This window comes from Brugia malayi (genome assembly GCF_000002995.4).
Source record: "Brugia malayi strain FR3 genome assembly, contig: Bm_v4_ChrX_scaffold_001, whole genome shotgun sequence".
NCBI lineage: Eukaryota > Metazoa > Nematoda > Chromadorea > Rhabditida > Onchocercidae > Brugia > Brugia malayi.
In genome coordinates, this window is record NW_025062479.1 from 15,668,248 (window position 1) to 15,695,422 (window position 27,175).

At 27.8% G+C, this 27,175-nt stretch overlaps 5 protein-coding genes and 2 non-coding genes across 8 annotated transcripts; 6 read left to right on the forward strand and 1 right to left on the reverse strand.

Moving 5' to 3' along the window:
* Window positions 1-985: 985 nt before the first annotated feature.
* Window positions 986-4,418, forward strand: Bma-hmgr-1 (Hydroxymethylglutaryl-coenzyme A reductase family protein; the record flags this gene model as incomplete). 2 transcript variants are annotated; one of them, XM_001902231.2, is made up of 12 exons in its annotated part: window positions 986-1,187; window positions 1,397-1,547; window positions 1,749-1,914; window positions 1,991-2,149; window positions 2,242-2,327; window positions 2,546-2,617; window positions 2,790-2,894; window positions 3,044-3,151; window positions 3,263-3,467; window positions 3,595-3,747; window positions 3,882-4,033; window positions 4,244-4,418. In XM_001902231.2, the coding sequence occupies 12 exons, from the start codon at window positions 986-988 to the stop codon at window positions 4,416-4,418; spliced, it is 1,734 nt and encodes a 577-aa protein (XP_001902266.2). The 2 variants fall into 2 exon arrangements, with proteins under 2 accessions (XP_001902266.2, XP_042930929.1); XM_043074995.1 differs by lacking the exons at window positions 986-1,187; window positions 1,397-1,547; window positions 1,749-1,914; window positions 1,991-2,149 and having other exon boundaries at window positions 2,266-2,327.
* A 2,975-nt stretch (window positions 4,419-7,393) lies between these two features.
* Window positions 7,394-7,475, forward strand: Bm14559. The gene has a single exon. It is a non-coding gene; the product is annotated as a tRNA-Ser (tRNA).
* A 163-nt stretch (window positions 7,476-7,638) lies between these two features.
* On the forward strand, window positions 7,639-7,720 carry Bm14560. The gene has a single exon. It is a non-coding gene; the product is annotated as a tRNA-Ser (tRNA).
* A 393-nt stretch (window positions 7,721-8,113) lies between these two features.
* Window positions 8,114-9,808, reverse strand: Bma-tipn-1 (zgc:91928, putative; the record flags this gene model as incomplete). The annotated part of the gene is made up of 5 exons (XM_043074996.1): window positions 8,114-8,392; window positions 8,502-8,717; window positions 8,915-9,037; window positions 9,403-9,578; window positions 9,733-9,808. 5 exons carry the CDS (start codon window positions 9,806-9,808, stop codon window positions 8,114-8,116), a joined length of 870 nt encoding a protein of 289 aa, XP_042930930.1.
* A 5,129-nt stretch (window positions 9,809-14,937) lies between these two features.
* On the forward strand, window positions 14,938-15,555 carry Bm1180 (Uncharacterized protein; the record flags this gene model as incomplete). The annotated part of the gene is made up of 2 exons (XM_043074997.1): window positions 14,938-15,048; window positions 15,478-15,555. The coding sequence occupies 2 exons, from the start codon at window positions 14,938-14,940 to the stop codon at window positions 15,553-15,555; spliced, it is 189 nt and encodes a 62-aa protein (XP_042930931.1).
* A 2,555-nt stretch (window positions 15,556-18,110) lies between these two features.
* Window positions 18,111-18,923, forward strand: Bm1178 (Uncharacterized protein; the record flags this gene model as incomplete). Its single annotated transcript, XM_043074998.1, has 3 exons — window positions 18,111-18,130; window positions 18,484-18,559; window positions 18,858-18,923. The coding sequence occupies 3 exons, from the start codon at window positions 18,111-18,113 to the stop codon at window positions 18,921-18,923; spliced, it is 162 nt and encodes a 53-aa protein (XP_042930932.1).
* A 1,172-nt stretch (window positions 18,924-20,095) lies between these two features.
* On the forward strand, window positions 20,096-26,315 carry Bm8897 (Uncharacterized protein; the record flags this gene model as incomplete). The annotated part of the gene is made up of 16 exons (XM_043074999.1): window positions 20,096-20,188; window positions 20,300-20,412; window positions 20,579-20,669; window positions 21,059-21,162; window positions 21,400-21,541; window positions 21,696-21,824; window positions 21,976-22,091; window positions 22,632-22,779; window positions 23,226-23,333; window positions 23,665-23,760; window positions 23,978-24,150; window positions 24,320-24,521; window positions 24,869-24,958; window positions 25,303-25,446; window positions 25,678-25,794; window positions 26,133-26,315. 16 exons carry the CDS (start codon window positions 20,096-20,098, stop codon window positions 26,313-26,315), a joined length of 2,049 nt encoding a protein of 682 aa, XP_042930933.1.
* Window positions 26,316-27,175: the final 860 nt, after the last annotated feature.

Sequence of the window (27,175 nt, forward strand, 5' to 3'; positions counted from 1 at the left end):
AAATGGAAGTTCGATGTTTTAATGCTTAGAAATTAAATATATTAACAAAAATTTTTGTTAGCATATTTAATTTGACAATTTTAACAATAGAATTAATATTTTATTATAAAATAACTTATTTTATTAATATTTCTAATTATAATACCAAATTAGTACTTTTAATGTTGAATTTTCAGTAAGTATTTCAAGTTTAATATTGAAATAAACACGCTAATATTTTTAAATTTTTAAATTCATTGATTTTTTTTTTTTTGAGAACTTCAAATTACTGCATTAGATGAAATATATTATATCATTTTACTAACAACTATAACATTCTAATCAAGTAGAAAGTTGCAACAATGCAGGTATGGTCTTGTAATGATTTTCGGAATGCGGTCAATACTTCTTTTTGGTTAGGCTAAGGTATGTGCTACCGTAAGATTCACAGCTCTTTCAGTCGTCTCTGCCAGTTCTCAGTGGCGTCCCCGAGATATCTCGTTAATTTGGCTTTTTCCATTCTCAGTTACGTCATTATGATATGTCCGAAATCCATGGAATATCTTAAAGATTTGATAATTTTTTTATCACTTAGATTATTTTAAATTAATGTATTGATAATTGATGCTATTTTCGATGTTTCGAGTTAAACAGTCGCGTACGTAGCATAACAAATTTTTCGTCGGTGTTCTTTTCATCTTTTAAATCAAAATATTTCTTGCGTAATGTAAGGAATACTAAATAATGTTGAAAATGGTTTTTTTCTTAATAATATGGTGAAGATCACAGTTTCTCTTAGATGGTGGAAAATTCACTCCATCTACTTGTGTATGTTAGAATTCTGCGGTGTATTATTCAATTTGTATGTTATGTATATGTTTTTTATTTCTTTGTTAGTTTTTTTTTTTTTTTTTTTTTTTTTTACTTATTTCTCTAATTTTTTCCACTTTATCTTAGCAACGTTCAAATCAATGAGGTTTCACCAAAAATTTTGCAGGGTATAAGAATGGCAGAATGTCTGAAATGGGTAGGAAATTTCATGATTGATGAAGTATGGCTTTCGAAAAAGATAAATGACGTTATCGTTGATAAAGATGACCAGTGGAGAATCAAGTTATTCAATGACATCATATCAGAAATAGGCGAAAATTTTAAATACAAAAGTACCCCATGTAAAACAGTTTTCGGGAATGGAGCAGATACGGAAGGTATATTTCATTATTTCTAAGACACTGAAAGAATAATGTAGGATCACTTGGTATTGTTTCATGTGATATAACGAAAATGTTATTTCCGATAGACTAAGTATGTAGAAGCTATTTTGAAACATTTAAGCGATTAAATATTTATTGTATGTAACGAAGTTTTTTTTTTAGCTGTAACCTATAATTTTAACCTATAGTTTATTCCACTTTAGATGTGAATGATCAGACGATAACATACAATAGTGATTCAAATAACGAATTAACAGTCTCAGAAAATTCGAAGACTAATGAAACGACATCAGCATTAATCCGAAATTTGAAGTTAGGTAAAACGACGGATAATTGCGCGTCATTGAATGACAAGTATGTCACTAAGTATTTTCTTTTGCTAACTACAAATGTGGCAGAGTCACGTGATAAGTGATAACGTGCTTTTATATGTCGATTAGATATGTTCAACCTAATAAGGACTAATGATCTAATGATAGCAGCCGTTAATGTTTAAACTATTAATTTGTTCACTATTACGTTATTGGTTGGAAGATTTCCTTTTTTTTTTTACAGAGAAATAATTCAGCTGTTAAATTTTGGACATTTAAAACAGCGAGATTTAGAACAAAAATTAAGTTATGATTTTCTCCGTGCTGTTTCATTGCGAAGGTCACATTTTTATGAGACGGCCAATATATCATTCCAAAATCTACCATTCCAGCAGTATGACTACAGTTACGTAAGTGTTCTTTTATTGTTTTATTTACGACTTTTTATCTTTGTTGATATAGTTTAATTGAATTGTTATGTTATAGGTGAACGGATCATGCTGCGAAAATGTTATTGGTTATGTTCCGGTACCGACGGGAATTGTTGGCCCATTATTAGTGAATGGGCGTAAATGTTTCGTACCAATGTCTACAACGGAAGGTGCTCTTGTCGCTAGTACCAACCGTGGTTGTCGTGCAGTCTTTGTGAGTTAATTAGAAAAAAATTCTGAAAATGTAGAAGATATGTTGCATTTTTCTTTAAATTGACTTTAAGTAGAACATATGATTCATTACAGGAATCTGGCGGTGTAACTGTTCGGATGTATAGGGATGGAATGACGCGTGCGCCAGTCGTTCAGTTTGCAAATGTCGCTAGGACGCTGTAAGCTCATGAGATCTTAGTGATCTGAGTCACTTCATTTGTTTCTATCGTAGTTTCAGCTTTGCACTTCTCTATATTTAGGAGTAATGATAATAAGTCTTGAGGTAGAAAAGCTTGTCTTTTATGTTTAAATGTATATTTAAATTAAAGCGTGGTTCTTTGTTAAATCTATTGCTTAAGTATATCTTTTTAGCAACATTTGCAAACTATCTTTTTAGCGAGATGAAGGATTTTCTAGATTCATCAACCGGTTTCGAGGAAATCAAAGCTGTTTTTGATTCAACAAGCAGGTATAATCTGAAATATTATATCTGTGGTGACTTGCGCGAATGATAGATAAAATACATGGTTGTTTGCTGTTTTGCTGTTTGATATTTGAACATATGACTGATCAACTAGAAAATTGGCATAACGCTTATTTTGTTTCGAAGACAAGCGAAAGGATTTCTTATTGTTTTGCAGTTTTGCGAGACTACAAAGGCTTGAGACAGATATCACTGGTCGTCTGTTATTTATAAGATTTGAAGCTAAAACAGGTGATGCGATGGGTATGAATATGGTTTCAAAGTAAGTTTTCTGTACTTTCGTGCATCTCTTTTTTTGCTTTTTTACTGATAAATGAATGAAAATAGTAAGTAAAAAAAAATTTTTTATTTCATGTGATCTGTTACTTTCCAATACTTCTGCTTAACATTGCAACGTATTCAGTGTTATAGAGGTACAAATGCAGCATTATCATATCTAAAGCAGAAATGTCCCGAAATGGAGGTATTGTCGTTATCTGGAAATTACTGTGTAGACAAAAAAGCTAGCGCGATTAATTGGTTACTTTTTTTTTTTACTTGTAATTATTTTATGCCATTAATTTTCTATAGTTTCATGTTATACTTTTTTCTTTCCGTTTTAACGCATTTGTCAATTCGTGGGTTTTGCAGGATTAAAGGACGTGGGAAATCGGTGGTTGCTGAGGCAGTAATTTCAGCTGCAGTGGTACAAACTGTCCTTAAAACTACGGTTGATGCACTGGTACGATTAGGACAGGCAAAACTATTGATTGGTTCCTCCATGGCTGGCACTATTGGTGGTTGGAATGCGCATGCAGCTAACATTGTTGCAGCCATATTTATTGCGACTGGACAGGTTTGATCTATATATGTGTATAAATCAGTATGCTTTTTTCCAGTATCCTTAAGTTTTCTTCCTGTTATTTATCCAGAAGATTTTAGTAGTGTGGTACCTTATTAATTTCTCCATTTTCGCATTACAGGATGTTGCTCAGGTTGTATCTAGTAGTATGTGTTTAACTACAATGGAAAAAACTGAGCTTGATGATTTGTATATTTCCTGTAGCATGCGTTGCCTAGAAGTTGGAACTGTTGGAGGTGGTACAATATTACCAGCTCAAAATGCATGTTTGCAGGTTTCTTGAAATTTTCCATAAATTTTTTTTGAAGCACTTGAGAGATGTTTTGTTTGGTATCCTGAAATAGTGCAACATTTGAAAGCCTCTGAATTGTGATGCTTGTATTTGTGTGATAAGTGTATATTATTGAGATGATGGGTTGCGTAACAGCAACTTCAGTCCCCGGTGAATGTGCGAAACATTTGGCAGAAATTATCTGTTCAACAGTGCTAGCGGGTGAATTATCGCTTTTGGCTGCGCAGTGTTCGAATGATCTCGTTAAAAGTCACATAAGGCTTAACAGGTAATGATTTCGTTTTGCTGATTTAGTTTTATAAATTCGATTTTTCATTACTTTGCCTTAAATATAGTTCTGACTCAGTTCACTAGAAAAAATGTTGTATTATAACGCTTTAAGATATTATATAGTATTTACATTGCATACGGTCTATCATTTTCACCAATTACGAACCGAAATGGTATTTGGAAGCAATTGTTATTTTGAATGTTTAAGGTCTACCAGATGTTTGATGACGTCTGCGGATTCTGTATGTGATTCTCGACATGAATCAAGCTCAGTAACCCATGACAACGATCAACAGAAGAAAGTAAGGGTAGAAATCTCATTTCGGGATCATCCCGCAGAGAAGCCCGTTAAATTTGAAATGCAGTGCTCCAATATTTTGTGATGCATTATTTTGAAATAGATTCGTCTTTTTTGATGTGTAGAGATTTTTGGTATAAATCTCTCTCTTACATTTGTTACAAAACTGAGGAGCTATTACACCAAAAAGTTGATCAGGTAAATGAGTTAGTCAGGAATTTTAATCCCAAATTTCTAGTATTAGAAAATAGTTATAAAACGTTTGAGGAATTTGTATGCCTTCAGGAACACTTTGGGTTAGCATGTGGTTAACAGTATTATGTTTAAGTCAACTTTGTTAGGGTAACGAATTTATAAATTTCAGTTGTTTTTGTGATCCGCATGATGTACTTGTTCGGTATATTGAAAATCAAAATGTGGTTTAAAATATTTAAAATACAGAAAAAGGAAACGGACGATATGTAGAAGAAAAAGAAAGAACTAGTGTGACCGTAAAAGGTCATCGAATACGCAGAACATATTTACCGAACAATTAGGCATGTGCAGCATATGATATATTTTATTAATTTTTGAGCTGGAATATGAGTACTGTTTTCAGCAATTTTATTGTTTACAAATTTATGTGTAATTCATTTATTATTTGCATTAAAAGTACAATCTTGAATAACAATATACTATAACTTTTTGTATTGCTTCCTTTATCTGTTCTTTGCTGGCCATTATAATTTAGATATAGTTGATTTATTCGTAATGTTAACGGGTGTTTGGAAAATTTCCGAACTCAAACAATATCAGTTTTGGTTAATGTTCCAAGAATTGTAAATGTCCTGCAGCACTGATTGCACTTACTGGTTCTTGTGATTTTGTTGTATAGCTTCCGTTCGCTTCTCTATTAATGGAGGATGGAATTCGCGGGTTGTTGAAAGTGAGAAGCCGGTTTTTGTGTATAGTCTGATAAAATCGTAACATTTCAATTGACAAATCTGCAGTTATTTGAAGGTTCATTCGAGGATAATTTTGAGTTTTCGGTTTTGAAAGTGTTGTAAGAAAAACACATCCCTCTTTTTTGGACAGAGGGGTGTGTTTTTATCTTATTTTGTATATAAGACTGTAATAATTTTGCAATACCATTCCTATGACATTAGAGACCGCCAATTCACTGGATTCGTCATATTTACGATTATGTCACAATTTTCATATATACTATAGAGGGCATTTCTGTAAAGTTTGTAAATTTAAGAAGTAATTCGTAAAATGTATTATATAAGACTTAACATTCCTGCATCGTAGTCATTAAATAATTGATAAAATGTGAACATACTAGAACGTGAAACCATGCAATAACAAATAGGGTGATTAAAATGACAAGCAAAATAAGTGAAATGGCATGGTACTCCTTCCTTTCCTGTTGCAGATAAAATATTGAAGGGATAAGTATTGCTAACAAAGATATAAATGTTATCAAGCATGAGACCTGGAATTCTTTCATTTGTTAACTCATTGTTTTTTTTTTTTTTTTTCATTATTCTGCAAAGATCATTAACCGTCTGTAATTTCAATATGAGTCACCACTTCTGGATATGGTGATGTATGTATGATGTATTATAGCACATAAAAAATGCGCTTTCATGCATATGGAATTAATTTCTAAGAAAATTTATGGACTTAATTTATATATTAAAATATTCAAATGAAAGCTAGCATATGAAATAAAAAAAAGAAAAATAGTTTAAACAGACCTAAAAATAATATGTGATATAAATAACATCCAATTAATAGTTTTTAAGCCATAAAATAATAAATTTGTGGGAGCGATTTGTGCAATTGGCCGTATGATCAATGCAAGTGTATATTGTATATGTATGTCACAGATATAATTGATAATTTGAAAAAATGGAAAAGTACATTTTTGTTTGGGAAAGATCAGATTTGAAGAAATCACAATCACTCATTCTTACATGCCATATGAATGAAATTATGTGGCATATAGATGAAAATTTCAATTGTCTAAAAAAAGGAAAAAAAATTTTTTTTCTCATAATTGTGTGAAAAGGAAAAAAAAGAATAGAAAATAAAAGTTTTATATTCAAAAAAAAAGCAAACGAAAATGTTAAGTATTAAAAAAAATTAGAAGTATCTAAGATTTTAAACAAATATAACAAGAAAAGGCTGATTTGTTTGCAATCATTTCAAATATGAAATCATACTTCATGTGGCTATTGTAGCATAGATTTGAACGAAATTTTAAGTTTTGAAAAATTCAACTTTTACGTTGTTATCATTGTTTAATATAAATTATTGGTTCTTATTTAGTTGTCCTGTTTTATTGTTGTTTGTCGGTTTCTTACTAACTGTAAACTATATTCAAATATTGACAAGGTTAGCAATTTTTCCTCTTCGTGGCACCGAATGCTTATTATATAAATAATAGCATCCTCCATTCTTGAGGATCAACAAACTCTAATTTAGTGCTACTACGTTCTCATTCAAATTCATTCATTTTAAATCTAATTTTCTTTATTTTCGTTTATTTTCGTAGATAAACTTTATGAAATTATCAGTATGTTGTTGTATAGATTAGTACTTATGTATCATTTGCAAAAGTGATCAGTGAACGAAGAACTGCTAATCTTTTCAAATTCAAATATTCAAATATAATTCACCATTAGTGAAAAGCCCACAAACAGTTGGTAACTTTGTAAACAATCTAATTGGAATCAAATTTCAACACATATTTTTTGTTAACTGAGACAGTGTGTAAATGGATAAATGATTTCCTGCATGAGACTGAAACATCTGTCTAAAGAATATTCAATAAATTAACACAGTTTCACGTCGACATATTATAATTGATTTTTCTCGACAGATTAAAAAATCAAAATTTGATAAAATTAATATGGAATAGCTCCATAGATTTGACCAGGAATAGTTTCATGAATTCGCCAATTTGTTGCAATCATTCAATATGGCTTTAAATTTACTTCAAGGCAATATAAAAATTTAGTTTCTTTGATGTGAATCTATGAATGAAGTCTCGTTTACGTCAGAATTGTTTGCCGTGCAGCGATGTCCGAGTGGTTAAGGAGTTGGACTTGAAATCCAATGGGCTTTGCCCGCGCAGGTTCGAACCCTGCTCGCTGCGTACACTGTACCTTTTCCAAATTTGAAGTAAACGGTTGATTTGTACAGTACCTCCTGATAAATTTACCAGGAATTCACAGCGATGATATCAATGACAATAATTTACAGAATGCAATGATTTCAAGAAAATGTATTATGAATGCTTGTGGTTTGTACAGATGTGTGCAGCGATGTCCGAGTGGTTAAGGAGTTGGACTTGAAATCCAATGGGCTTTGCCCGCGCAGGTTCGAACCCTGCTCGCTGCGAGTGGGTGTTTTGCATCGTTGATATGCATCTATTCCACACCTAAGCTTCCATGTTTTCTCTATATTCTTCTGTAATGAGTCTTAAAACTGTGCTGTGATTCTTATCTCGAGATTTTAATTCCCAATAGTTAAAGTGAAACTCAAAGTCGGGTCAATAATGCTAGAGCTTTTTTGTCGATCAAAATTCAAAACTATCAAAATTAGAACATTTGTTTTCGTGATTAGCTTATATGTCAAAAGAAAAATTGAGAAGCGAAAAACACAAGAGATGTGCAAAAATAATCATCGAAATTAAAAAGTTCCTATAAGTTGATGAAAGATGAAAAAGCTTGGTAAGTAGACGGAAGTACAAGCAATCACACTGGAAATGAAGATAAGTGAACAAAAAAAGTATCAAGTTGATGAAAATATAAAATCTAATGCTTCGCTATCGTCCATCATAATATCGACGTGTCCTTGGGGCTTTTTTGATTTCTCATCCTGAGTAAACGATTTCGAGTTTAACGTTATACTGCTTGCTGTTTCCTCAAAAACGGGTGAGTCGTCATTTTTCAAAACTGAATTGAAACCATCCAACTGACTCATTCGTTTCTCACGTTGCATACGAAGTTCTTGAGCACGATGCTTATTTTTTTCAATACGTTGTAGTTGCTCCCATGACAATTTCGATATCTTAAAATATATATATATAATCCTAGTAATTTCCTCAATTCCATGTTATAAATCAAATTTTAATGTTAAAAATATATGAACATATATTAAAAATATATTTCTCACGTACGGAGGACTCAAGTAACGTTGCTGTTCGATGCGATGTAATAGGCACGGATGGCGCATCATCGAAATTTTCAAACAAATCTGTATCATTCACTAGCGTATCAGTGAACTCCTTATTTCCTCCCTTATCAGCTATTTCTTTATCCTGTTCATTTTCTTTGTTTCCAAGAAAATCTTCATCAGTCAAAGGCATGTCGAGTCTCATTTTTGTCAACATTGTCTAAAATAAATAAATCGAAACAGGTAAAAACTATCCACTCATCTAAAGTAAATTTTTGTATAGATTATGGTAGATAGTAGTTTTCTCTTTAATGGTTGAAAAGTAGGAAACAATACTTGAAAACGAACTTTAAAAATAGCAAATAATAACCAAGACAGCATTAAAAACCCAAATGAATTTTCCTATAAACAACTCACTTTTACCATTCTTTTGTCGCTTAGGGATTCCACACGAGACACAAAATCTTCAAATGTCATTTTAGGACACAGTAAATGGCTCCAGTGTTCTATTCGACTCATCATTACAAGCAAATCATCGTACTGAAAAAGAAAAACAAAAGTTTTTAAAACAACCACTACGAATATTTTGCTTCTGTTTGACATACACGACACCTAATCCAAATTAAAAATTTATCAATTTTAGTTAATAGGAAATACAAAAACCATACAAAACTTTGCATACCATTCAATACTTTAATAATAGATTATTCAAGTGACAAAAACATTATTTCTAACGTTGCAATCAAAACAAGTAACTTATTTAATATGAGCTATTACTAAACTGATCTTAAGTTAGTTTCTTAACCTCTAGAATATTACCAAAATCTCTCATAGGATGTTCGTGAAAGCATAAAATGAGAAAATTGTGTGAAAACAATTACAGGATGGAACTGGAAAAGACCAACTGGATTTTTATTTTTTGGAGTAAAACTGTCGAAACTTCGCTTCAATTCAAAGAAGCCATTTGGCCCACAAAGTTCAATATCTCGTAATTTTGGATTTCTTAGGAGACGTTGCTTGGGGATCTTCCTTTCATCTTTTTTCAGTAGGTCGTTCAAAATTTGTTCTTCCGAAGGCGCTGCTGAAAAAAAAAAAGAAAAAAAAAACTAAATGGAATGCTCATTATTTGTTTTTAGCAAAGTAATCTTCAAAAGTCTATTCATACTAAAACTTCCATTTCTACATCAAATAAATCCATAAAAAAACGAGAAAACAAATATATTATTATAATCGACCATTTTTTTCAATCTCTTCGCGTTCGTTTATATCATCTTCCGCAAAGAATGCTTTGAAATCGTATTCAATATCCATCAATCTTGTATACACATTAGCAAAATAACGCACCTCAGAATATCAGCAATGAAAAAGCAAATTCACACTCTGAAAAAGCAAAGTTAAGATTTTTCAAAGCCATTTTTATAAAACACTTTGACAGGTGTTTTATATACAAATGAAAGTTTTTTTACATAAATATGAAATATAATTTATGTACAAATGAAGTCTAAGAAATTTGTGAAGTAGCGACATTAAGCATATTCCAATCACTACCAAAAGAAAATAAAAGTAAAAATAAAAAATGAAAACTTTTTATAACAACCAAAAACATAAAAGACAAACACCGTGTCTTTATAACAAACACCTTATTCGGAACTGATGGGTGATAAATTTTTACGTTTCATGTAGCAACGTGAATCAGAGTTAGTGAATACACGTTTTAACGTGTCACATAGTAACGCGAACATGTGCAAATTAAATTTTTTTCGTTTTCATTTTAATTTTTTTCCCTTTTTCTTTTTTTGGTTGTTTAAATTGACATTTTATTTTCTTCTTATATTCCTTTTCGTTATTTCTTTCGTTTTAAAAAATCTCTTTTTATATGTGCCAATGTTTTCTTATTATTACTTTTATCACATGCATAGTCTTCATTGTGTATCGGCCAATATTTTTTTTCTATTTAAAAATGCTCAAAAGTTTTTGTTCATTTTTTATTCTTTTTAATTTACAGTGTTAATTGTGGATAATTTCTACAATTTAAAAAATTATAAATTATGCCAGAAATAATTGTAATTTTGCTCTAAATTTTATACCTTTTTTCCTATCTACCTAGCAATAAAAGGCTCAAATTTAAATTTAGAGGTTTTACAAATTGTTTCCATCTTTTTTAACACATTTGCATTTCATTTTTAACTGTTTCTTCTTCTTTCTTCCTTTAAAATAAAGAAAAAAAGAAACTGAAGATCGAAAATTTTGAGTAAGATGAATGGTAAAAGTTTCACATTTACATGCAAAATATGCTCACTTTTCACTTTCTTTCTCATTTCAATATCGGTATTTTATTTAAAGGAATGATGAAACAATTGTAATCTATGCTAAGGAAGTAAATGCTTAAAAATCTAAAAATAATAATTAAACAATTGTTTCTAGCACTCTAATTGTTGCGCTTGAAAAAATAGAATAAGATATTTATGTACACATATGTATACATAATTCTACCGCTAATTACGTAATTCTACGTGCTGCGTCAAATATTCTTTATATATATGATGATATTTAACCTGATACACCTTATATGCTAACCATTAGAAGAATTTGGGAATATATTAATATGCCATACAACTAATTTGAATAATAACTGCTAAGGAATTAAATGTTTAGAAATCAATTTCTTTTTAATTTTTTTTCTTTCCTTGAGTAGGAGTAACTTTGTTTCTATGAGCGTCATTAACATCATGTAATATTTGATATTTGTTTTTTTTTTTCTTGTTCTTATCGCAAATTATATCGGAAATTTGAATTTTCAATTTGAAATAAATTTTTTTGCTAAGAAAGGGCGAAACGAAGCGATAAGAATAATAAATTCGATGATTAAATAAACTTGTAACTTCTTTCGACTAATACGTAAGAACGTACCATTTGCTGTAGTTGTGAACTGTTATGCAAAAAGTTATGGAATGACAATAGTAAGTTTTTTTTCTTCTACTGGCGCATATTCTTAATTTTTCATAGAAACATTTCATAGAAATTTTTGCTGATTAGTTTTTTGTAATCTTAATTGCAATACATCATTTGAGCAGCTCAACTTGTCCTTCCGATTAATATTTTGAGTGATTTATTAAAGTTACCAGGTAGCGAAATGATTATAATGGATGGGATCAAACTTTTTAGCCTAAAGTTTAAAATGAAGCACTGATTATCAGACATTATTGTGGAAAATGGCTTTTCTATTGATCAAGTGATGACGTGGCAGTTTAAAGTCACATTTCATCAATCTTCTGAACACACCAATAAAATTGCGATGATTTTCCGAAATTCAGAAGTTGTGATAGTGATAGTGAACTATTACAAATTCATGATTTTTTTTTTTCTTTAATTTTGCAACTGTACGATTATAATTATAAGAAATGATTTTGAACTTCTTGTTTGTTGATATATTATTAATTTTTGTCGATGAAAATCATTTCCTGTTAAATACTATAAATTTATCGGTATACAGTTTATTATAATTACATGGAGGAGATGGTGGCACGTCAAAACATTGAATTTTGTTGGTTGTCAATCAGCTTACAATACATATGAGACATTTATTATTGGCCGATGAAATCATTCATGATTTTATGATTGTTTTTTTTCAGCAAATTGTTCGTTTGTTACTATATTTTTTTATATTTAACTCCTTGTTTGGAAAAATTCTATTTCCACTAATTCATTAAAGTAATCAAAAGTTAATCATTGGATACATGCTGCAGTAAGGTTAGGAAGCTATTCTTGATATCAGTTCACTGATATCATGTATGAATAACTTCTACTAATATTTTTGACAATATAACTTCTGCTAATGTTCAGTTTTAAAAATTCAGATCAACAATTATTAGATATCTGGACTAGTTAAGTTCTACAGAAATACATTTGTTTTTAACCTTTAAACTTGTTTTCCTTATCGGACACACCCAAATAATTACTTTCTTTGATCAGGTTTTCTCATATCTTTTCATTCCTACTTCTCATTACTGTATCAGTTGTTTTTTTTATCGATATTATCATTTTAATATTACTTCGTATTTGTTTAACAGTAAAATTATCTGCGCCGAAAGTCAGAGAAAGTTCTCTTTAGAAATGCCACTGAATTGTCATTATTTTAAATTCATTTTTTAATATAGTTACTTTTGTGATACCCAGAAATTGCGCTCGCTTACATCAATATTGGAACAATTCAACCATATTATTTTCGATTACATTTAAAAAAGGGAATGCTACTAATTAAGAGAAAAGATGACGATTAACTGGAAAACAATTTAGTTTTCAAACAATAAATTATTTTAGTAATTGAAAGTTTGAAGAGAAACATTGCCATTTTATTGGTTTGGTAAGAAAAGAGAAGTTTATGATAAAGAAAATCTTGTTTTTATTCGTCAAAAAGTTCTTGTTTATTATTATTTTTCAACATTGTCTGAAGGACACTTATTGGCTGCATCCGAAAAACCTGATGATAATTGGCCTAGAAGTTGTAAAACTAATTAATACTTCAACATTTCGTTGTTATTAACACTTCGTCAAATCGTCATTGCTAATGAATTGATGTTTTGAATTTGATTTCCTTTTACATGTTTTTTGCATACTTTTCAGGAATGTTAACCGTTTTATTATTATTCCTGATATTTATTCTTGTATTAATTACAAAATATGTAAAACAAACTAAGCAGAAGATACGAGAAAAATGACGTATGATCAGACTAATTAATAAATTTCCTGGGCCAAGTTTATTGGAAATATTTGTAGAATTACTACGACTGAAGATAGATCGTGAACGTATGTTCAATTGTGTAGCGATAAAAATTATTTTTTCATTTTATACTTTGACAAGCTTACAAGTTCAAGTTAAGTTTGAGCTCATTAGAATAATAAAAATAATAATAATATTAATAATAATGATAATAATAGTGATAGTAATAATGATAATAATAATGATAATGATAAGAATAAAAGAATCATCTGGCTAAACCCTCAAAATGGCGATAGCAAGGTTATTTCATATAAGATACAAAAAATCTGTCGTGTTTTTCAACTTAAATGCAATAAAAATAATCTTCAGACTTTTTTGTTTTATAAAATTTCTAAAAAATATTGGTGAAAATTCATTAACTATACTTTTTATTAATTCAGAATTTACTTATCAATTGGAAGTTATCTTTCGGAAACATGCTTATAAATATGATCGTGGAATAGTGTGTCTTTGGTTAGTTTCAAACCAATGTTATTATTGATGAGATCATCGACTGCTAAAGTTTATAATTTATTGGACAAATTTTTCAAGTTTCAAAAGTTCCCAAGAGTTTTTTTGAAATTACAAAAAAGATTTTAAAATGCTCAATGCAAAAAAGTTAAGCTATTTATTGTAATATATCTGTTTGTGATATAGAAACGTTTTTTAATAATTTTTCGTTTCTTCATTGAAGGTTATATTTGAAAATAGGACATTAACATATGAAACGAATGGTTACGATTTTGTAAAATAATTGATAGGTGAAGGGCTGTTAGCCGCGTAAGTTCATTTCAATTTTATGGCTTTACGATTAAATAGAAAAAAAAATCGAAATTCTACTGAATGATTTCTGTTATTTCAATATCATCTATCATCTGACTAGCATTTGAATAAAAATTGATAAATTCAATACAATTTAAAAAAAATTCAATTCACTTTACAGGTCTGGCAATATGTGGTTTAAAAAAAGACGAGTGTTAACACAACATTTCATTTCAATATTTTACGGAATTACGTGGAAATATTTGATGAGCAATCAAAATTTTGTTACTAAAATAATGCTAAATAATTATGAAAGAGAGTCTAAATGATGTTTACTAGTTTTCAAAATTTAGTCAATAAAAGTTTTAAATCTTTCAAAGATGTGATTGTTTTCATGCATTTAGCGCTTTAAATTGATCATGAATTCATCATGAATTCTCTTATTGTCACATTTACAATATTTCACTCATCTGCTCCCAACTAAAAGTTGTAATTTTTATGCAAAAATTTTAATTGAAAGAAAAATTTTTTTTAAACAAAAGTCTCAGATTTTGTTAGAAACTTTGAAACATAAGTACAGTGACACTAATCAAACTTTTGATTTATTACCTTATTTACGACGCTATGATTTGAATGTCATCGCAGGTTTGCTTTTGCATTAAAATTTTAGAGAAGAATTAATCAACATTAATAATAATTAACATTAACATGTGATTTAAAAATACTAAAATAATTGGTAATAAATATTAAACAACAATTTATAGTATATTACATGAAGTAGTTGCCGTTTCTCCGTTTCATATTCCGGATGATGAAGGAAAATCATTTCAGAAACGGTTATGGGTGTAGGAATAGCTGCACAAAATCACTATGTTAAATACTCATACATCAAAGGATTACATGTAGTGGAGGAGCTAGCATGGGTAAGAATCCAATGGCTGTGGTATTGGTTTGCTCTCACTCGTTTCTTTCCGGCTACAATCGGAAAACTGAATATCATTGCAATCTGTGTAAAAAGCTCACTAGAGAAGTATGATCTTATCGCTTTATTTTTGAATAAATTACGGATAGATTCTTTTTATTATATAATAAAACTATTTGAATTTGATTGGTTTATTTCAAAATTGAATTAGCTTTCACTGAAAAAGATTGTGATTTGAATTTTGTACAGAAGCAAAATGTATTATGTAATGGAATCTGTTGTAATGAATTTTATTAGCTAACAATTACATTAAATAAACTAATAATCTATATATTGTTTATTTCATTTACTGATAATTTCGTAGATGCATTATCTATGAATATAGAATGAAGCGAAAGAAATAAAGAAATATGAAAAATAAATTAAGGATTTAATGAAGGGAGTTGACTCAGTGAGAGTGAGATCAACCGAACTGAAATTTATCGGTACGAAAAAACTGACTCAGACAAAAATTTTAAGTCTCTAATTCTTATTCAGATGAGCACTGGCTCGCGACAAAAGCGTATGATTACGGTGGGTGAGGAGCTGTCACTAACGGATGATCTTTACTCTTGATATAGTAAGAGATGGATTCTAACAATTGCTCATAAGCATAAATGTCATATTGATATTTATTGATACATTGCTGGTTTAGAACAGTGGTAATTAATTGACAAAAATCTGGTAACCTTTTGACCTTTCGACAATTCAATACAAGTCTAGCTGTCAGATTGGAAGATCGGAGAATTTGAATAATGAAATTGGGAAAAATTCTGAACATATTAAAACGCACATATTTTTTGTCATAAACTGTAACATTCTAAATAATTCAGATAAATTAAGGTATGATGGGAAGTTGTCTGTTGAATAAATTATTTCTTAATTAAAATATGAAATTGAAACTAAGTAGCACTCAATTTAAACAATACTTTGTTGAAATTTTGAAAAATACTGTGCAAATTGAAAAATTTATTATTTATTGTCCGCCTTTTCAGCTAATGGCAGTTAAAAGAAAAGAATGGGAGAATTTCAATAATTAATCATTTAGGATGATTTATCAGTTAGAGGTAAGAAGCAATTAACTTTCTTAGATTTCTTTTTTAACGTTTGTGATCAGTACAATTTAACCGATGAAAATATCTGCGATCAAGTTAACACATTTATGGCAGCAGGTATGAATTTCAAAAAATTTTTTCAAAAAAAATTCGAAATTTTTGAACTAAATAATCTGTCTATTTCTATTAACAGAATGTCAATAAAGTTTATGATTTTTTATGTGTATTCTTTTTCTTTTTCTTTTTTCTTATTTTTATGACAGTTATAATTTTTGTTCCTTTGTTAAGCTTGTTTTAGTTATTTTCGTTTCTTAAACTTTAATGTTTTATGATTTGATTTAAATTGTTTAATGGTATAATGAATTTATTTTGAGCCTTTTCAATATTTCTTATCGTAATCATGAACATTTCAAGACTGAAATATTCCGGATTCTATAAATCCTTTGATCTTATTGTTAATTCTTTACGTTCTCTGATAACACATTTTGTCCGTTCTTCGTGTTTTCTTGATGATCCCTTGTCCACGCTCTTTGATCTCTTTGAAATATGAAATAAAATTATTGATTCGTTTTATCAGCTAAGCTCGTCCATCTCTAGTGAATAACCAGTAACAGACAGATTTACATTTAACAAATTTAAGAAAAAAAAAATCAATTGCCGCAGGATTTTTAATTTGGGGTGTAATCTGCTTTTTTTATAAACTGATTAGTCAAAATTAGAATGGTAGATTTCTTCCTTGTTTTTCTATCACTCATACGATTGACCATAAATTTAGCAATTTAATTTTAATTGATTTACTGCTTAATTTGTATTTTTATCATAGGAAGCAATGCAATATCGAATCAAGTTTCTTTTAACTTATTTGCAGTGGGTCATCGACAAAATTATCAGGAAAAGGTGTACGAAGAAATTAAATATGTTCTTGGTAATATCCCCAAAGAAATCAAACATGAATCTAGCAAAAAATTTTTTTAATACATTTAAAATTTTTAGCAGTCTTTTTTTGCTGTTGGAGAAGAAATAGATTTTATTTTTTTTTTCCACAAATGTATATTGTTTTGCAGGAGACACGGAACGGGGAATTACGATTAATGACGTCAAAAAGCTGAAATATCTTTATCAGTGCATATGTGAAACAGGTCGCATAACATCAAATGCTGTTGTGATGTGACGAAAAATACATATCGAGCTTAATCTTTGTATGTTTTGCATTGATTCTTTCAATTTAAATTTATTTATTTATTTAAATGTTGAAATTTACTTATTTAAATGCTTAATCGAATTATTTGTTTGCTATGTAATTGCTTTTAGGTGGCTATACAATACCGGTAAGTACTGATTGCTATATATCACATTCTTCATCATGCGAGATCCAAAGGTTTGCTAAATTTGAAAATTCTTGAAGTCGTGGAATGTATTGACTGCCAGATATTTTATTTTGCCCCAAACATGGGTAATTAAACCGACAAATCAATATTATAACAATGCGTAACGAAAGATATAATATAATTATAAGACATTAAAATGATATCAAAAACCACCCCAAAATGTAGAATGAATAACTGTAATGGAGGATGGTTGGTTTATATGCAGAACTGAACTGACCAGATATCCGGCAGAGGATATTTAAATGATGTGAAACAAAGATTGCTAACAAAGGGTTTTTTATTGTGTGAGAAAAAGGAATTAGCATAATGGCTTAAATGATCTAGACATGATTAGTTACAAATGCGAAATTATTTGGTGAATGACTTATCAGACATCTGGCAAAAGTATTAGAACTTGAATGTAATTTAAATGTATCGTTTTTTACGGCAACAATTATTAGTATTCTATAATGATTATTTTCATTCTCGATTATTTCACTATTCTCAATAGGACTGAATTTCTGCGCTATTGTTTATTTCCATATTTTTTTGCAAATTTTCCAAAAAAATAAAAAAGCCAAATTGTATTTATCAATCATTGCATTCTAATATTTCAGCATTATGAAATTCCGGAAGAGTATGACCCTGAACATTTTGCTGCTGATAAGGTAAAAAATCGTGATCCATTAGCTTTTGTGCCATTTCCTGCATGAATTCGAAATTGTATAGGTAAGAAAAATTTAGCCATATTTAATTGAAATTTCAAGCACTTAATGCAGTATTTCTTTAAATATGAAATAAGTAATATATATATATATATATATATAATTGATGAAAATGAAATATCTTTTGCCAATTTTGAATTTAACTTGAATTTCTGCTCATATTTCCATCAATTCATTACCTGTCTCATCCACTCTCGAAAAGTAGGAGAAATGAAAAAGTATCACATCTTGAATTTTTTTCATTAATACTTAATGCAGGCAGTAAGTTTGCTACGTTTGAGTTGGTAGTAACTTTGGCTTAGGCAACATTCAAGTTCTACATTTTGAGACGTTATCGTGTCATTTCAATGTTATCAGAGATGCAAAATCCACCAATGCCGGAATTTTCCCTGAGGCCGAGCAGAGGTTTCCCAGTTCGCTTGGAACGAAGATTGTAATTATTGACTTCTAATTTGCATCAGTTTATCAAATCGCACTTTCTAGTCAACAAAATATCATTTTAATTTTAATCCGATATCAATATTATCTTTAACTAAAACATCAACTACTCATAAAAGCAGTTGATGATATAATCGATGATATGTCAGTAACACTGATAATCATCCGTAATTCTTTCATAAATTCAATTATGAATAAGCTAGTATTTATAAGAAGAAATAAAACTATTAAAATTAAATTTAAAAAAATAATTAAATTCAGAATTGAACAGAAAATATAGAAATATATTATAGATCAATGACAAATCCAACCAGATCAGTGCAACAAATTATCCAATAGAGTTCGACAAAATAAACTGATTTTCATTTTTGAAATACAGTATAGATTAAGTGGAAAAATGTCGATTGTTTGAAAAGGAATCTAATTTTTCAAATTACAATTTTTTTAATAATTAAAAATTTAAAAAGAAGTAGTGTTATCTTCTAGGTTAAATGATGCGGAAAAAAAAGCATCCTGACTCTGTCTAATGAAGTGCAAATTCCGGTTTTGTAAATCATGATGGAAATTTGAAAAAAAAATTATGGATTTGCAATTTGAGAAATATCGATTGATTGTATATATCTAAAAAGATCTGACAACAACTGATCTGAAAATTTTTTAAATTCAATAATGTTTGAAAACATTGATGAAATTAAATGATTTTTTGATAATCGACCAATAAATAATCATTAGCAACTTTTCAATGATATCACTCTCACATTCATCCATTCGTCCTTTGCGCTTGCGCTTTTTTTAGTAGTTCACATTTATTGAATACATTTCTTGTTGCTCCATTTTGATAACTATTTCCTATCCAATATAATTTCATTAATTCTTAATTAACTATATAAGCAATATTAAATAAATGAGTTAATTTAGTTGAACGAAAAAGATTTCAAGAAATTACTCTTAAAATAACATTCAGTATGATAGTTTAAATATGGCAGTTGTAAATAATGTAAAATTTGTAATTATTTCCATATCATTTGCAAATGTAGAAATAACTTTGCGGTTGTGCTTGTCTGCAGCTAATTTTTATACAAATTTATTGATAAACTTTTTCACATTCATCTTTTGATTGCTGTTAAGCAGTTGTATGTTCTAGTTTTTTGCTATCATTTTATTTTACTAGTGATATTATTATTTACATTATGTATGATAAAATCTTTCAAATACAAAATTATATTTAAACTATTTGTGCAAAGAATAATACTTCATTGTACTGCAATTTGTTAACTTTTTTGATACATTATTACTTATTAGAAAGAGATAACATATCTGTTGGACTTATCATAAGGCGTTACTTTATTTAATTCAATAAAATAAAGTCAATAAATTGTTAATATCAAATAAACTGATATTATAAAAAGTGGAAGGTATGATTATGCTCAATTATCCATAAATAATGAATGTGCTTTAATAAATGATTATTAACTGGTAAATGTGATACAAATAAAATATCCAAATCATAGATTTGATGTAGTTCAGAAATATGTCAAAATTAGAAGGAAAACTGAAACTTGGTAATCATCAAGCAGAACTTATCTTACGAAACAAGCCGATTAACCTGCTTAAAGAGCATGAAGTATCTTTTATTTATTAGTTCAAAGGTTAAAATGATATTAAATTTAATTTTATACAATTTCAATTTTGTGCATGATTTTTATTTCCAAATTGCTCACAATTGTAATTTTAGTATTCTAAATGGATTGCATCACAGGCTGAAACAGAAATGAAAACGGAAGATATTACCAAAATTAAATTTTTTCGATTAAAACTTCTTCCTGAACAATATAGCTATGCTGAATAGTTAGTGCTATTTATGCTAATAAAAAATATTTCTAAGTATGTATTGCATTTTGTTTCAAAAATCAAAAGTTACATTTGATTGAAAATATACGGTGAGGAATTAAAATTAAATATGTGTAAATTTAAATTTTTAATAAAATATAAAATAATTATGCCAAAATTACAGTTATTATCCGGAAAATGAACCATATCGCGTCTATTTTCATAAAGTATCTAATCAGTGGTATGTTTATAAAAGTTACCAACGTATCAGTGATGTAAGTTTCGTGTAACATTTGACAAGCACTGATGAATAACGAAAGAAATTAAGAATTTAATCCTGTTTATTAGTTTTGTTGGTTGGAAATATGAAAAGAAAGAAAGTCAATTAACTTAAGTCAAACGTGCATTAATTTTGCAATAATTTCAACGGCCGTACATTAATAAAGGAAATACAATTGTTTAAAATTTTGTGATAAATTATTTAATAACCTAAAATTATCAGTATGAAATAAAATTGTTAATTTTATTTAATTATCTAAAAGTTCGTATGCAAACGATGGAAGAATAAAGCAAATTACTACAAAATATTCATTGCATTAATATTAATGAAAAATTTTTGAAAAAAGTGTCAAAAATTGATAATATAATATTTTCTCTTTTTTAGCTCTTTGCAATTGATAACTTCAATGCAAAAGTATATTATATGGGTGTTATTCCAAATGATATTATGAATCGTGGTGATTTTTATGAAATTAATGATTTCATTTCGTATGTAAATTATCTTCATTTTTATATTAAAATTTATATTAAAAGTTATATTAAAATTTAGAGTTAATTGCATTGTAACAATATTTTATCAAATAAAATTTTATGCATTCTATTAAAAATAAAAGTTGGAAAATCTAAATTTTTATCTTTCATGTTTGTTTTTTTTAACTAGTTATTTAAAATTTTGGTAAATTTGAAAAAATATAAAAGTAATAATAATAACTTTTTTTTTTTTAGGACAGTTTCAGTACTGCATGGTGAATATAATCGTAAATTGGAACTACAACACATTACAGGTGGTGGATTTCGACCAAATTTACGAACAATGAAAGGTCGCAAAGTGTTACCAACATTTTTGGCATCGCACGCAAGAGAACAAGTTAATTGATATTATATCCTTCTTTTTTTTTTTGTTAAAATTAAAAAAATTATGATCTCAAATCGGAAATAAGTCAAAAAATTTTTTACCATAACAGATATGATTGATTATTAAATTCAAAAAAAATTAATTTAAAATTTAATAATAGTTTTAGAAAAATGGGCCATCTATGATAAAAATCTTAATCGATCGTCATATTGCTGCTATACGAGCTTATCAGAAGAAACGACTTCAAAATATTGAGAAAATTTTGGAGCAGAATAATATTGCTAAACAAATTAAGGCATACATTTTATGATATTTTCATTAAACTCTTACTAATTTGCATAATTCTTTAGCACTTTCATGAAAAAAAAAAGAAGATTATAATTATTGTTTTGTATGAATAATTAAACGTACTATGTCAAAAAACTTTTGTCATTGGTCATTTTTAGACTTTTATATCAAATCATAAGCGCTGGGTTCACGGTCGGAAACAGATGAGTAATTATACTGCACTGCAGCGCAAGGTACGGAAAACAGTTCCGTTTAAACGATGCTCTGCTACAAGGTTTTTAATTTGTTTCTCTGCTAAAAAAAAATTCAATTTGATCGTTTCTTCAAAAATTTTTTAAGTAGCTTAGTAATCCCAAAAATATAAGGTTCTGGAAAAGAGCAAAAAAACGAATAAAAAAGAGAAAAAATAGGAAAAAATGAAAATGTAAAGCCTTTAAGAAAAATGTTATCAGATAGCATAGTGATTTCAGAGAATATATTGCATTTATTCAACAATATGTACCTAATTATGCTAATTTAAATAAAAAATGTTCTATTATTTATGAAAAAGGAAAAAAAAAAAGTTTACTCTATCGGAATTTCGTTATTGTTTATATTATTTTATTATTTAAAAATTATGAAATAATCAAAATTTATCATTGCTAAAATTGATACTAATAATATTTTGTGATATTAAATGATTGAAGTTCCTTCGCTAAAGTTAGATTTTAAGTATATTATTCGAATTTTCAGTATATTATCAAAAACTTTTTATTCAAAAAAATTTTATCACTGATAACAATATTTAATAATTCTAAAAAAAATTTTGAAATAGGTTAATAGCTTTCAAAAATGTAACAGTATCGGATTTATGCAACGAACTAATTGATTATCCAATTTGGGTTGGTTTTCATTACTATTCTATGCGAGTACTTAACAAAAATGGCTTACATATTATTTACGATGATATCAATTATGCTGTTGTGAGTTCTTTCATTATTTCATTTCCAACTATTTTTTTTAACGATTATTTTGCAATTCAATAATCCTTCTGATATTTCTTTAAAAAAGAGGCCTAATAACCAATTTAAATGATTATTTAATTTAAACGTTGCAATAATTTTTCTCAGCCTTAGCGTAATAACATAATACATATTCCATTTGTAGCTTCGGTTATTTTATATAATATTAATAATTCAAACTTGCATTATTATTTGACTTATGAAATCTAAATTTCGAATTATTTTCAGTTAAAATCATTAAAATGAGCAATTATTTTTGAATAAATCATCCTATTTTATTTGTAAAAATTATTGTAATCTAAATTTGGCTTTAAAAAATTGCTAATTATTTTCAAAATGAAAAAAAAAAAAAACCAAAATTACAAAAAGTTTTTCAAAAAGCAATTTTTTCATTTTTTTTTTTTTAGCAAGAAGGTGACAAATTGAGACATTTACGCATTATGCCTTCCAAATATATGTATAAACCACAAGCGACAACAATTTTTGGGGAAACAAAGGTATATAGCAAAGGACAGGTACGAGTTAATTTTTTATGCTGGAATAAAAATTATTAATTTTTTAATTGATAAACATATGAACTTGGAATTAAAAGGCACAATTAATTTTATTCATTTGTGCATTTATATTTATCCATTCTTTGATTCATTTCTTTTTTCCCACTATTTTCCAGCAATTTCTTTGTTCATTTATTGAATCTTTATTAATTATATTATTTTATTAACTTACTGAATAATTCTTTTGTTTAATTTATTATTAACTTATGATATATTTAACTCTTTCATTTATTTATTCTATTACTTAGCTATAGATACTAATTTGAGAGTAATTTTCCACCTTTTCGTTCAGATTCCACTTGACCATTGGCCACTTAGTGACTATCCTCCTAGCATTGAATCAGTTTCGGGATATTCTACAGTTACAAAAATGTCAACTGCCACTACAGTGTGTATTTAATTAATTACTTTTATTAATTATGCAACTTAGTTTAATGCAATATTCATTTGCATGATTTAATATCAAATTATTAAATTCTTATGTATGTCTCATATTTAGTCAATAATCATTAATGAGTTAAAAAAAAAAAGGAAAAACAAAAACATTCCAGTATGAAATACAGTATGATTATTAATTAATATTAATTGGTAAATTTTATTTTAAGTCACCAAATTCATGGCAAAATGATTGGAAGATGCAACCACGTCATGATGAATACGATCATCGTTTAACTGAAGCGACGATACCAGACGTACGAGATACACGTGTTCGTGGTGATGAACAATTTGCTATTCGATTCAATAAAGAACTCAATAAACGAATTGATTTCGCACTTGCGTAATTTTTAGGCATAATTTTTTATAATTCAGAAATAAAAGGACTCTTAGTCATATTAAGAAAAAAAAAAAATATTTGCAATTTTAGAAATTGTTATGAATTATTTCTTTTATTTTCAAAACAATTTGCAAGAAAAACGATGTAATGCTATCAAATTGTTAATTTTTAGTGATATCGAAACGGTGTTATCAAAAACAATGCTAAATCATAAAATGGATCCACGCACAATAGCAGCATGTAACACTAATAACTTTTTTCCGGATATTCTTGATAGACATGGTGATATGACATGGCTTAAGAAAGCTGAATCATATATCAATTCCATATTGACAAAAGATAATCCAACTGATGATGAAAAGAAAGATTTGAAAGTATTTACATTGCTGAAGATTTTTTATTTCTAAAAAATTCTGTTTGATATAAAAATTTTTTAAAAAAAGAAAAATCAAAAACTAGTAGAAATTAAAAAATTTCTTTAAAAAAATACATCTAACATTATAGCATGGAATTAAATGAGAAAAACTCATAGAATTAAATTTCTATCATTTCATTGCTTTTTTTAATATAAATTTTTATTATTCCTTCTTCAAAAATGTTTAGCAGATTAAATTGCTGGCTAATTAAACATGTTTTGATAATACGAAAATGTTAATTATTTTTAGTTATTTCTTTTATAATTATTCCAATATTATGAAACAAAATAAATTACAATATTAAGGTTCTATATTATGCCAAACAACGTTATGAACAAACATTATCAAAATATGACAGTTATCAACAGCTAACACAATCAACTGATAAATCTCAAGTTGGAATAATTTTCGTTTTTTCACCATTTACCATTAATTTATTATGGTTTATTTTGTTCACAGTTAATAGCAAAATTGATTAATGTTTAAAGTTAGACTTTACTTTTTTTGGCAAATAATATAATATTGTTTGGGTAGGAAAAATAAATTTATCAAATGAAATGAAGTGATTGAATAATAAATCAGTTATTTGAATGTATAATCAAATAGTCGAAATTTTGATAATATTTCATAAAATTTCCATAGATTTCATGAAATTTTTATGAAAAATGATTTGTAAATGGTGCATTTTTAAAAATGAAAACTGAAAGTTGAAAATACTTTACACAACATATCACTCTAGGATGACAATGAAAAAACATTATCATTTGGTATGTTACAAAGTGGTCATTCAACAACAACAAATTTATATATCAATGATAGCTGGCGACAGATTATTCATTCGAATCGAATTCCATCAAATGCTTTGCAAATTTTAAAGTTATTGGTACTATAATTTTATATATGCATATATATAATTATAACATGAGTATAAGGTGTTGGATTAATTTTAATTAGTTTTAATGGTTTTAGATTATTGTAGTATTTTTCCTATTTAAATTTATTTTGCAAAAATATTTCTCGAAACTCTAAACAGAGATAATAATTGATTTTGTGACTGCCTTAAAAAGAAAAAAAAAGAAAAGTTTGCAGGGATAAATGTATTTTGAGTTTTCAGATAACTAATCGTGATGCATGGCCATTGGATTCAGATTTTTCAAATTTAGCCTTGGTTGATCGCGCAGATCATATTTCGATACCATATGTCATCGAATCCTTTCATCGTTATCATCTGGTAGGTAAAGTTGCACTTTTTTTTTTAAATTCTGAAATTTAAAAGAAAAAAGAAATTAGCAAAAATTAAAGTTAATACCAAAGAGATTTTTATATAAGTAAGCAATAAACTTTGAAAAAGTTTATCATATTAAAAAAACAAATCTTATGGAAAAATAATTAAATACCATCATTAAAATTTTAAATTAACTTCATAAATGATTAAGTGATTACAAGGATTATTTTAATATCAGATAGACTTCCTAATATATCAGATTAATTGCAAAGTTTTATTGCATTATTTGTATACTGAAAATTAGCATTTACAAAGCTAATTTTATTTAACACAAATTATTTCAGAAAGGCAACAAAATGAAAATTTTGGCAATAGGAACTTTGATATTTGTTATTTTACTGCTAATGCTTTTTGCATTAGCTCTTTTTGTTGCACAAAACAAGGAAGATTCCGGTTATTGTCCATCAAATGTCATAGGCTTTGATCCTGAAAATCCTCATCGTATGCTTAAAAAATTATTTATTTAAAAAAAAAATGGAAAAATCAATAATTAAATTATTATCAAATTAAATTAGACTGAAGAATTTAATAAGCAACAAGTGTTAGTCTTTGATAAATTGTTTGCTCGAAGCATTTTTCTTTAATTAGGTAACTGTTTTATATTTTTATGATATTAATTGTTAGTTCTCGAATTTGGTAAGCAAATAATACATGAATTGTTGAGTTATTGCAATCATTTTTAATTAGTAAACTGTTAATTCTCTAATTTTTCACTGATCTCAGGCTTTGGTAGCTGAAAGGATTTTTGATGCTAGTACAACCGATAATATTGATAAATGTGTGATAAAACTTTGTGTGGTAAAGATAATATTGACGAAAAAATTTTTAACTAACAATTACTTACTTTTTATATAATATAATAAGTAGACATTAGAACTGTTATAAGGCGAAAATTTATGTTTTTCAGGTAAAAACATGCAAATTTTGTTTATTTCAGAAGTGAAATGGATGCAAGATTTATTAAATATAAAAACGCCAGTTAAATATGATAATTCGAGCATTTCAACTGCACATTTCTTTTTGTTACGCGATTGAAAATCTATGAAGGGTGGAATGAATGCATAAAATCAAATTCAAAAACTTAATTTTCATGTTAATTTTTTTTTTTTTATTATTATCAAATAGATTTGTTTTCCAATTAATGTATAAACAAAGTTTTTCTTCAAATGAATTTGCAAAGAAACATGAGCTAAAAAGGTTGTGTAATACAAATTATGATTTTAAAAAAAAATAAATTATGCAGATGCTTTTAGTAATACCACCTCTAAAAAATTAAATGCTGTCGCTAAAAAAATAGCATTTAATTTTTCTTTTTTATCACAAAAAA